General features: G+C 44.0%; 2 protein-coding genes across 2 annotated transcripts in view; one reads left to right on the forward strand and one right to left on the reverse strand.

Moving 5' to 3' along the window:
* Nucleotides 1–427, reverse strand: part of rabep1 (rabaptin, RAB GTPase binding effector protein 1) — a gene marked incomplete at its 5' end in the record, with an annotated part of 37,526 nt that extends 37,099 nt beyond the window's left edge. The window contains one exon of the mRNA XM_055148975.1: nucleotides 199–427. Within this exon, the coding sequence (XP_055004950.1) occupies nucleotides 199–427 (229 nt within the window). The remainder of the gene's footprint in view (nucleotides 1–198) is intronic.
* Nucleotides 428–1,782: 1,355 nt separating this feature from the next.
* Nucleotides 1,783–12,500, forward strand: part of LOC110175132 (ring-infected erythrocyte surface antigen-like) — a 20,970-nt gene continuing 10,252 nt past the window's right edge. Inside the window, exon 1 of the mRNA XM_055148998.1 lies at nucleotides 1,783–1,941. Within this exon, the coding sequence (XP_055004973.1) occupies nucleotides 1,827–1,941 (115 nt within the window). The 5' untranslated portion in view covers nucleotides 1,783–1,826. The remainder of the gene's footprint in view (nucleotides 1,942–12,500) is intronic.

A 12,500-nucleotide genomic window follows, 5' to 3' on the forward strand; every position in this document is an offset into this window, starting at 1 on the left:
CCGGCGGCCCACAAAACATTCCGGCGACCCCACAAAACACTCCGGCGACCCCACAAAACACTCCGGCGGCAAACAAAAACACTCTGGCGTCCCACAAAACACCCTGGCGTCCCGCAAAAACACTCCGGGCCCGCAAAAATATTCTGGTGCCCCCCCAAAAACACTCCAGCGTCCCACAAATCCGTGAAAATGAAGTACCTTTCATGATGGCCTGCAGAGACGCCACCTCCTCCTGCCACTGCTGCCGGACCTGGTCGATGGCTTCCTGTTTGGTGTTCTCGGACACGGTGGCGACGGCTTTGATGGTCTCCATCTCGGCGCGCGCCTGCTCCAGCTCCGTCTGCGCCTGCTCCAGCTGCGTCTGCACCGACGACAACTGCGACTGAGACTGCTCCAGCGCCGCCATCTGACGCTTCAGCTCCTCTGCACGCGCACACACAAACACACACACATAAGATATACACACACACACATAAGATATACACATACACACATAAGATATACACACACACAGAGACACACACACAACACATACACACACAAGATATACACACACACACACACACATAAGATATACACACACACACATAAGATATACACACACACACATAAGATATACACATACACAGAGACACACACACACATAAGATATACACACACACAGAGACACACACAGTACATGTATAAATAGAGTGTCCCAAAAGATGTAACATTTTACAGGTCGTGGGTGGATGAGTGTGTGGGTGTTGGGGCGTCGCCCGTGGGTGTGTGTGTGTGGGTGTTGGGCGTGGCCCGTGGGTGTGTGTGTGTGTGGGTGTTGGGGTTGGCGTGGTTGTGGGTGTTTGGGCGTGACCCGTGGGTGTGTGTGTGTGTTTGTGGGTGTTGGTGTGTTGTGGGTGTTGGCGTCGCCCGTGGGTGTGGGTGGGTGTTGGGCGTGGCCCGTGGGTGTGTGTTTGTGGGTGTTGGGCGTGGCCCGTGGATGTGTGTGTGTGTGTGGGTGTTGGGCGTCGCCCGTGGGTGTGTGTGTGTTTGTGGGTGTTGGGCGTCGCCCGTGGGTGTGTGTGTGTGTGTGTGTGTGTGGGTGTTGGGCGTCGCCCGTGGGTGTGTGTGTGTGGTGGTGTGGGCGTCGCCCGTGGGTGTGTGTGTGTGGGGTGTTGGGCGTCGCCCGTGGGTGTGTGTGTGTGTTGTGGGTGTTGGGCGTCGCCCGGCCGTGGGTGTGTGTGTGTGTGTTTGTGGGGTGCCCGTGGTGTGTGTGTGTTGTGGGTGTTGGGCGTGCCCGTGGGTGTGTGTGTGTGTGTGTGGGTGTGGCGTGCCCGTGGGTGTGTGGTGTGTGGGTGTTGGGTGGCCGTGTGGTGTGTGTGTGTGTGTGTGTGTGTGTTGGGCGTGGTGTGTGTGTGTGGGCGTGGCCGTGGGTGTGTGTGTGTGTGTGGTGTGTGGGCGTGGCCGTGGGTGTGTGTGTGTGTTTGTGGGTGGTGGGCGTGGCCTGTGTGTGTGTGTGTGTGTGTGTGTGTGTGTGTGTGTGTGGGTGTTGGGCGTGGCCCGTGGGTGTGTGTGTGTGTGTGTGTGTGTGTGGTGGTGTGGCGTGGCCTGTGGGGTGTGTGTGTGTGTGTGTGTGTGTGGGGCGTGGCCTGTGGGTGTGTGTGTGTGTGTGTGTGTGTGTGTGTGTGGGCGTGTGGGTGTGTGTGTGTGTGTGTGTGGGTGTGGGTGGTGGGCGTGGCCTGTGTGTGTGTGTGTGTGTGTGTGTGTGTGTGGGTGTGTGTGTGTGTGTGCGTGGCCTGTGTGTGTGTGTGTGTGTGTGTGCGTGTGCGCTCGCTCAGACGGGGGGGATGGCCTCTCTGCTCAGGGAGTACCTCTGGCTCTGGGTGGTCCTCATGGTCCTCCTGCTCTCCACCTTCATCTGCCTCATCTTCGTCTGCATCAACAGGTGGATCTGGCACCAAGGTACGAGTCCTCACAACTCACAGTTCTGCCGTTCTGCTGTTGCTCCTCGCGCTCGGAGCCGCGGCTGCGTTTGTGTCAGTAAATCTTGATTATTATTCTGAGTCTGTTACATCTACAAAACCCCAAACGCTCTGCTCCACCTCGTGTGCAGTGTCGGGAAAATGTAATCCCCTACAGATTACAGATTACTCACACCAAATGTAGTTTGTAACAGAATCCATTAAATGACTTAAAGTGAGTAATGTAATCTGATTACTTTGGATTACTTGATTTGCTGTAGAGAAACAAAGACGAGGAAATCTTCACATAAGAAGTTTTATCTGATAAAAGAAAATAAAAAGTCCAAACTTTACTGAACCAAATTAAAAATATTATTGATAAAAGACGAAGAAACACGTCCACACAGCAGGATTTAGTTCTGGTTTAGACCTGATTTAGTCCTGGTTTAGTCCTGGTTTAGTCTTGGTTTAGTCCTGGTTTAGTTCTGGTTTAGTCCTGGTTTAGTCTGGTTTAGACCTGGTTTAGTCCTGGTTTAGTTCTGGTTTAGTCCTGGTTTAGTCTTGGTTTAGTCCTGGTTTAGTCCTGGTTTAGACCTGGTTTAGACCTGGTTTAGATCTAGTTTAGACCTGGTTTAGATCTAGTTTAGACCTGGTTTAGACCTGGTTTAGATCTAGTTTAGACCTGGTTTAGACCTGGTTTAGATCTAGTTTAGACCTGGTTTAGATCTAGTTTAGACCTGGTTTAGACCTGGTTTAGATCTAGTTTAGACCTGGTTTAGATCTGGTTTAGACCTGGTTTAGTCCTGGTTTAGTCCTGGTTTAGTCCTGGTTTTAGACCTGGTTTAGTCCTGGTTTAGTCCTGTTAAATCCTGTTTTAGTCCTGGTTTAGTCCTGGTTTAGACCTGGTTTAGTCCTGGTTTAGTCCCAGTTTAGTCCCAGTTTAGTCCCGGTTTAGACCTAGTTTAGTCCTGGTTTAGTTCTGGTTTAGTCCTGGTTTAGTCCTGTTAAATCCTGTTTTAGTCCTGGTTTAGACCTGGTTTAGTCCTGGTTTAGACCTGGTTTAGACCTGGTTTAGTCCTGGTTTAGACCTGGTTTAGTCCTGGTTTAGTCCTGGTTTAGTCCCTGGTTTAGACCTGGTTTAGTCCTGGTTTAGACCTGGTTTAGTCCTGGTTTAGTCCCAGTTTAGTCCCAGTTTAGTCCTGGTTTAGACCTAGTTTAGTCCTGGTTTAGTCTGGTTTAGTCCTGGTTTAGTCCTGGTTTAGTCCTGGTTTAGACCTGGTTTAGTCCTGGTTTAGTCCCAGTTTAGTCCTGGTTTAGTCCCAGTTTAGTCCTGGTTTAGTCCTGGTTTAGACCTGGTTTAGTCCTGGTTTAGTCCCAGTTTAGTCCTGGTTTAGTCCCAGGTTTAGTCCTGGTTTAGTCCTGGTTTAGACCTGTTTAGTCCTGGTTTAGTTCCTGGTTTAGTCCTGTTTAAATCCTGTTTTAGTCCTGGTTTAGACCTGGTTTAGTCCTGGTTTAGTCCTGGTTTAGACCTGGTTTAGTTCCTGGTTTAGACCTGGTTTAGTTCTGGTTTAGTCCCTGGTTTAGTCCTGGTTTAGTCCTGGTTTAGACCTGGTTTAGTCCTGGTTTAGACCTGGTTTAGTCCTGGTTTAGTCCTGGTTTAGTCCTGGTTTAGACCTGGTTTAGTCCTGGTTTAGTCCTGGTTTAGACCTGGTTTAGACCTGGTTTAGTCCTGGTTTAGTCCCTGGTTTAGTCCTGGTTTAGACCTGGTTTAGTCCTGGTTTAGTCCTGGTTTAGACCTGGTTTAGTCCTTGGTTTAGTCCTGGTTTAGTCCTGGTTTAGTCCTGGTTTAGACCTGGTTTAGTCTTGGTTTAGTCCTGGTTTAGTCCTGGTTTAGTCCTGGTTTAGTCCTGGGTTTAGTCCTGGTTTAGACCTGGTTTAGTCTTGGTTTAGTTCTGGTTTAGTCCTGGTTTAGTCCTGGTTTAGTCCTGGTTTAGTCCTGGTTTAGTCCTGGTTTAGTTCTCTGTGTAATCCATTTATTTGAACAAAGTAACTGTAATCCAATTCCCACTCACTGAAACAGTAACTGTAACTGAATACAGTTACTCATCATTTGTACTCTGATTACTCTGGTACTTGTAATCTGTTACTCAACGACGCTGCTCGTGACGTCATGAACTTTTCAAGTGAACGTCTCCTTTTCTCTTTAGTCGAGTCGAAAAACTGCGCCAAACGTCTCTGACCTGAGCAAGATTTTAAACTTTCAAACTTTTAAACTTTCAAACTTTCAAACTTTCAAACTTTTAAACTTTTAAACTTTCAAACTTTCAAACTTTCAAACTTTCAAACTTTTAAAACTTTTTAAACTTTCAAACTTTCAAACTTTTAAACTTTTAAACTTTCAAACTTTTAAACTTTCAAACTTTCAAACTTTCAAACTTTCAAACTTTTAAAACTTTCAAACTTTCAAACTTTTAAACTTTTCAAACTTTCAAACTTTCAAAACTTTCAAACTTTCAAACTTTCAAACTTTCAAACTTTCAAACTTTCAAAACTTTCAAACTTTCAAACTTTCAAACTTTTAAACTTTCAAACTTTCAAACTTTCAAACTTTCAAACTTTTAAACTTTTAAACTTTCAAACTTTTAAACTTTCAAACTTTCAAACTTTCAAACTTTCAAACTTTTAAACTTTTCAAACTTTCTATCAGGTTCTTCGTGTTTTATGATGGACTCACTCGTTCTGAGACGCTTCGTTCTCGTCTAGACGTCGTTTATTTGAAGATAAACATTTCCTTTCTTCATTTTTAAGACATTTTCCGACAGATTTAAGAGTTTTTTTTACATTTTGGTCGAGTGTTTCTGACTGAAAAAACAAGGATCCAGGTGAAGGTGAAGTGTGGAGTTTAAAAACACAGTGGAGCACTTCCTGTATCACCACACGATGACATCACCAGGTGGAACAGAAAGAACTCGTGCGGTTAAACGTGTGTGAAAGAAAAAAAACAAAAACACATGTATTACAAGTACCAGAGTAATCAGAGTACAAATGATGAGTAACTGTATTCAGTTACAGTTACTGTTTCAGTGAGTGGGAATTGGATTACAGTTACTTTGTTCAAATAAATGGATTAAACAGAGAACTAAACCAGGACTAAACCAGGACTAAACCAGAACTAAACCAGGACTAAACCAGGACTAAACCAGGACTAAACCAGGACTAAACCAGGACTAAACCAAGACTAAACCAGGTCTAAACCAGGACTAAAACCAGGTCTAAACCAGGACTAAACCAAGGACTAAACCAGGTCTAAACCAGGACTAAACCAGGACTAAAACCAGGTCTAAACCAGGACTAAAACCAGGACTAAACCAGGACTAAACCAGGTCTAAACCAGGTCTAAACCAGGACTAAACCAGGACTAAACCAGGTCTAAACCAGGACTAAACCAGGTCTAAACCAGGACTAAAACAGGACTAAAACCAGGACTAAAACCAGGTCTAAACCAGGACTAAACCAGGTCTAAACCAGGACTAAACCAGGACTAAAACCAGGTCTAAACCAGGACTAAACCAGGACTAAACCAGGTCTAAAAACCAGGACTAAACTACCAGGACTAAACCAGGACTAAACCAGGACTAAACCAGGACTAAACCAGGACTAAACAGGTCTAAACCAGGACTAAACCAGGACTAAAACCAGGTCTAAACCAGGACTAAACCAGGTCTAAACCAGGTCTAAACCAGGACTAAACCAGGACTAAACCAGGTCTAAACCAGGACTAAACAGGACTAAACAGGGACTAAACCAGAACTAAACCAGGACTAAACCAGGACTAACCAGGACTAAACCAGGAAAACCAGGTCTAAACCAGGACTAAACCAGGTCTAAACCAGGACTAAACCAGGACTAAACCAGGTCTAAACCAGGACTAAACCAGGAAAACTAAACCAGGACTAAACCAGGACTAAACCAGGTCTAAACCAGGACTAAACCAGGACTAAACCAGGACTAAACCAGGACTAAACCAGAACTAAAACCAGGACTAAACCAGGACTAAACCAGGTCTAAAACCAGGACTAAACCAGGTCTAAACCAGAACTAAACCAGGACTAAAACCAGGACTAAACCAGGACTAAACCAGGAACTAAACCAGGACTAATAAACCAGGACTAAACCAGGACTAAACCAGAACTAAACCAGGACTAAACCAGGACTAACCAGGACTAAACCAGGACTAAAACCAGGTCTAAACCAGTTAAAACCAGAACTAAACCAGGTCAGGACTAAACCAGGACTAAACCAGGACTAAACCAGGTCTAAACCAGGACTAAACAGGACTAAACCAGGACTAAAACCAGATCTAAACCGGACTAAACCAGAACTAAAAAACTAAACAGGACTAACCAGGACTAAACCAGAACTAAACCAGGACTAAACCAGGACTAAACCAGGACTAAACAGGTCTAAACCAGAACTAACCAGACTAAACCAGGACTAAACCAGGACTAAACCAGGACTAAACCAGGACTAAACCAGGACTAAACAGAACTAAACCAGGACTAAACCAGGACTAAACCAGGACTAAACCAGGGGATAAACCAGGACTAAACCAGACTAAACCAGGACTACTAAAACCAGACTAAACCAGGACTAAACCAGGACTAAACCAGGTAAACGGACTAAACCAGGACTAAACCAGGACTAAACCAGGTCTAAACCAGAACTAAAACCAGACTAAACCAGGACTAAACCAGGTCTAAACCAGGACTAAACCAGGACTAAACCAGGTCTAAACCAGGAACTAAACCAAACCAGGAACTAAACCAGGACTAAACCAGGTCTAAACCAGGACTAAACCAGGAAAACTAAAAACCAGGAACTAAACCAGGATCTAAACCAGGACTAAACCAGGTCTCAAACCAGAACTAAACCAGTAAACCAGGACTAAACCAGGACTAAAACCAGGACTAAAACCAGGAACCAGGATAACCAGGACTAAACCAGGACTAAACCAGGACTAAACCAGGTCTAAACCAGGACTTAAACCAGGACTAAACCAGGTTAAACCAGGTCTAAAACCAGGACTAAAACCAGACTAAACCAGGACTAAACCAGGACTAAACCAGGACTAAACCAGGACTCCAGTAAACCAGGACTAAACCAGGAACAAACCTAACCAGGTCTAAACAGATTAATTTAAATAGAACAAACATCATTTTTCAGGATGTGGTTGGTTCGTTCATGTAGTTTTCAAAAACACGATAATATGAAGTAATCCAAAGTAATCAGATTACATTACTCACTTAAGTAATTTAATGGATTCTGTTACAAACTACATTTGGGGTGAGTAATCTGTAATCTGTAATCTGTAGGGGATTACATCACATCAGAACACAGGTCAGAGGACAGAATGTGCCTGGTTTAGTTCTGGTTTAGTCCTGGTTTAGTTCTGGTTTAGTCAGGTCCTGGTTTAGTTTAGTTCTGGTTTAGTCTGGTTTAGTTCTGGTTTAGTTCTGGTTTAGTTCTGGTTTAGTTCTGGTTTAGTTCTGGTTTAGTTCTGGTTTAGTTCTGGTTTAGTCCTGGTTTAGTTCTGGTTTAGTTCTGGTTTAGTTCTGGTTTAGTTCTGGTTTAGTCCTGGTTTAGTTCTGGTTTAGTTCTGGTTTAGTTCTGGTTTAGTTCTGGTTTAGTCCTGGTTTAGTTCTGGTTTAGTCTGGTTTAGTCTGGTTTAGTTCTGGTTTAGTCCTGGTTTAGTTCTAGTTCTGGTTTAGTTCTGGTTTAGTCTGGTTTAGTTCTGGTTTAGTCCTGGTTTAGTTCTGGTTTAGTTCTGGTTTAGTTGGTTTAGTCTGGTTTAGTTCTGGTTTAGTTCCTGGTTTAGTTCTGGTTTAGTTCTGGTTTAGTCCTGGTTTAGTTAGTTCTGGTTTAGTTCCTGGTTTAGTCCTGGTTTAGTTCTGGTTTAGTTCTGGTTTAGTTCTGGTTTAGTTCCTGGTTTAGTTCCTGGTTTAGTTGGTTTAGTTCTGGTTTAGTTCTGGTTTAGTTCTGGTTTAGTTCTGGTTTAGACTGGTTTAGTCCTGGTTTAGTTCCTGGTTTAGTTCTGGTTTAGTTCTCTGGTTTAGTCCTGGTTTAGTTCCTGGTTTAGTCCTGGTTTAGTTCTGGTTTAGTTCTGGTTTAGTTCTGGTTTAGTTCTGGTTTAGTTTCCTGGTTTAGTTCTGGTTTAGTTCTGGTTTAGTTCTGGTTTAGTTCTGGTTTAGTTCTGGTTTAGTTCTGGTTTAGTTCTGGTTTAGTTCTGGTTTAGTCCTGGTTTAGTTCTGGTTTAGTTCTGGTTTAGTTCTGGTTTAGTCCTGGTTTAGTTCTGGTTTAGTTCTGGTTTAGTTCTGGTTTAGTTCTGGTTTAGTTCTGGTTTAGTCTGGTTTAGTTCTGGTTTAGTCCTGGTTTAGTTCTGGTTTAGTTCCTGGTTTAGTTCTGGTTTAGTTCTGGTTTAGTTCTGGTTTAGTCCTGGTTTAGTTCTGGTTTAGTTCTGGTTTAGTTCCTGGTTTAGTTCTGGTTTAGTTCTGGTTTAGTACCTGGTTTAGTTCTGGTTTAAGTTCTGGTTTAGTTCTGGTTTAGTTCTGGTTTAGTTCTGGTTTAGTTCCTGGTTTAGTTCTGGTTTAGTTCTGGTTTAGTTCTGGTTTAGTTCTGGTCTCTGCGTGAGTCACTCGCACCTCGTCAAATTCAACACCTGAACAGGAAACTGAATGTTCTTTTTTTGGTCCGTGTGTGTGTGTGTGTGTGTGTGTGTGTGTGTGTGTGTGTGTGTGTGTGTGCCGGTGTCGCCGTGGTAACCGCTGAACCCTCACACACACACACACATGTAGAGCCTCCCCATCGCGACGTCACCGCAGAGTCTAAATAAAACCAAAAACTCTCTCATCTGTGGTCAGATGTTGAAAGAGGAAAGACGCGACGCGAGGACGTCGGCCGATTCAGGATGAAACAACTACAAAAAGACTCGATACCGATACCGATACCGATACCACCATGACCAAAAACAAAAACAACCTCTTTCTTTGGACGATAAAACGTTCTTTTCCACATTAAATATCAGCGTGTTCTTCTACACTTCTAACACATTTTTAAAACTTGATTCAGTTTGATGTTGTGCTTCTTGTGCTTCGATTATTGATAAAAAATGTGATTTAAAAGCTGAATTTAAAATCAAGAGGAAAGATCCACTGCAGCATCAACAAGGAAACACAGAATCAAAAGAGAAATGTTTATCACAAAGGTTCAAATGAATTAAAAAGGAAAAAAGGATCTTGGATAAAACGGAGTTAAAATCTGTGCGTCGTTTATTCATTTGTTTTTCAAAATAAAACCAAAAATAAGAAAATGAAAAAAAAACAAACAGTTTTCTTCATTATTTGTCTCCAAAACTAAAATGAAAAAAACAGATAAAGATTCGTTTTTTCAGTTTTTTTTATTTTGTGTTAAAATGAAAAATGGAAAAAAAACGGAGAACGACCGTTTCCCGTTTACGAGACCAGAGCAGGACCAGACCGGGACCAGACCGGGACCAGACCGGGACCAGAGCAGACCAGACCGGGACCAGACCGGGACCAGGGGACCAGACCGGACCAGACCGCCAGGACCAGAGCAGGACCAGACCGGGACCAGAGCGGGACTGAAACTGGGACCAGACCGGGACCAGACCGGGACCAGAGTGGGACCAGAGTGGGACCAGACCGGGACCAGACCGGGGACCAGACCGGGACCAGACTGGACTCCGAGCTTTGACTCTGAGCCTCAGCTTCGAGCTCCGGCTCTGCCCTGGGCTCTGAACCTCCGGTCTGGTCTCAGTCTCAGTCCCGGTCTGGCCCCACTCTGGTCCCACTCTGGTCCTGGTCTGGTCCCAGTCTGGTCCCGGTCTGGTCCCGGTCTGGTCCCACTCTGGTCCCGGTCTGGTCCCGGTCTGGTCCCAGTTTCAGTCCTGGTCTGGTCCCGGTATCAGTCCCGGTCTCAGTCCCGGTCTGGTCCCGGTCTGATCCCGGCCTGGTCTCGGTTTCAGTCCTGGTCTCAGTCCCAGTCTGGTCCCAGTTTCAGTCCTGGTCTAGTCCCAGTCTGGTCCCAGTCTGGTCCCAGTATGGTCCTGGTCTGGTCTCAGCCTGGTCTCGGTCTCAGTTCCGGTCTCAGTCTCGCTCTGGTCCCGGTCTGGACCCGGACCTGGATCAGTCCTGGTTCAGTCACTGAAGTCACATAAATGTGAAACGGTCGTTATCAGTTTTTTCCATTTTTCATTTTAACACAAAATAAAAAACTGAAAAAACGAATCATTTTCTGTTTTTTCATTTTGGTTTTGGAGACAAATAATGAAGAAAACTGTTGTTTTTGTGTTTTCTTATTTTTGGTTTTATATTGAAAAACGACTGAACAAACGACACACAGATTTGTTCAAATGTGAAGTGGGACGGGGTTAAACGAGGAGCAGCTCGTTGTGTGATGTTAATCCAAGTTCCACGATCCTGCAGACAAAAACAGACCGACAACAAAACCCCCACACAACAACTACAACACCACACAACAACTCCTGTGACTTATGGGGACTTATGGGGACTTATGGGGACTCAGTGTCGTGGGGCTCTTCTTTGGGTTCCTGATGATCGGGCCTCATTTTCTCGCTCTGTCGCCTCGGTGCCGTCGCCAACGCCGCAGCGTCCTGGACACACACACACACACACACACACACACACACACACACACACACACACACACACACACACACACACACAATCACCGACTCAGGATTTGTGTGTGTGACGTGTCGATCACGTGTGGTCGCACCGGTTTGTCAAAGTCTGATTCTGTCAGATCTCAGAAGCTCAGAGTCTGGGTTTAGTTTAGTCCTGGACCACTGAGGGACACATAGGACCAGGGACTAAACCAGGACTAAACCAGGACTAAACCAGGTCTAAACCAGGTCTAAACCAGGACTAAACCAGGACTAGACCAGGTCTAAACAAAACAGGACTAAACCAGGACTAAACCAGGTCTAAACCAGGTCTAAACCAGGTCTAAACCAGGAGGAATAAACCAGGACTAAACCAGGTCCTAAACCAGGTCTAAACCAGGACTAAACCAGGAACCAGGACTAAACCAGGACTAAAACCAGGTCTAAACCAGGAATCTAAACCAGGACTAAACCAGGTCTAAACCAGGTCTAAACCAGGTCTAAACCAGGTCTACTAAACCAGGACTAAACCAGGACTAAACTAAACCAGGTCTAAACCAGGGACTCTAAACCAGGTCTAAACCAGGTCTAAACCAGGACTAAACCAGGTCTAAACCAGGACTAAACCAGGTCTAAACCAGGTCTAAACCAGGTAAACCAGGACTAAACCAGGTCTAAACCAGGTCTAAACCAGGACTAAAACCAGGACTAAACCAGGTCTAAACCAGGTCTAAACCAGGAGGTCTAAACCAGGTCTAAACCAGGACTAAACCAGGTCTAAACCATAAACCAGGACTAAACCAGGACTAAACCAGGTCTAAACCAGGTCTAAACCAGGTCTAAACCAGGTCTAAACCAGGACTAAACCAGGACTAAACCAGGTCTAAACCAGGTCTAAACCAGGACTAAACCAGGTCTAAACCAGGTCTACACCAGGTCAGTGGGTCTACACTAGTCCAGTCGTTCTAAACACTTTCAGGAAATTCTTTTTTCTGTCATTGTGACTTTTTCAGTTTCGGTTCTTAACAAAAATGAGGATCTAGTTTTGATCCTAGTTTTGAGTTTAGTCTTGGCTTTGCTCAGTGTCTGATTTTCTGATTTTTGTTTGTTTTGACGACAGAGAAAACCTGAAAACCTGTGAACTCAGGTTTAGTTCAGTTTAGTTTCGCGCCAAATAAGGTCAAATTTTGGTCAAATAAATAACACGAGAAAAACGAAAGAGCGACTCAGGAAACTGTCCCGTCTCGCTTCACTTCACACACTTCTACTTCTCGTTCTTTTCTGATCTTTACCCACTTCTGCATTCGCGTCGTCGTCATGACATCTGCTGTTAACAAAAACTCTGTCACACACTTTTCTGCATCAGCACATTTTCTGTAAAAGTTCCACCCGCGGGTCTAAAACCAAACGGCCGACGCTTCATCTGCTCCACGTCACCAAACTGTTCCGAGTTCATTCTTCGTTCATAGTTCTGTTGTTCTTTTTTTTTTTTTTTTTTTTTCAGTCTCATTGCCAAAGTTCAAATAGAACCACAGACCAAAACAAAGACTTCACCAGTTTTAAAAATCAAACGCTTTTTTTTCACTGACAAAAAAAAAACTTTTAAAACTTTTCTGTGACTTTTTCATGACCTAAAGTGAATTTTCTATGACTTTACATTCAGTGGTGGAGTTTGCAACCATTTATTTATTGATTTATTTATTCATGTATGTATGTATTTATTTATTTATTTATGCATTTACTTATTTAGTTATGCTTTTATTTATTTATTTATGTATTTATTTATTTATTTATTTATTTTGTATTTATTTATTTATTCATTTATTTATTTAGTTATGCATTGATTGATTTATTTATGT

This window comes from Boleophthalmus pectinirostris, unplaced genomic scaffold (assembly GCF_026225935.1).
Source record: "Boleophthalmus pectinirostris isolate CB_2022bp ecotype Guang Dong unplaced genomic scaffold, ASM2622593v1 HiC_scaffold_12, whole genome shotgun sequence".
Lineage (NCBI taxonomy): Eukaryota > Metazoa > Chordata > Actinopteri > Gobiiformes > Gobiidae > Boleophthalmus > Boleophthalmus pectinirostris.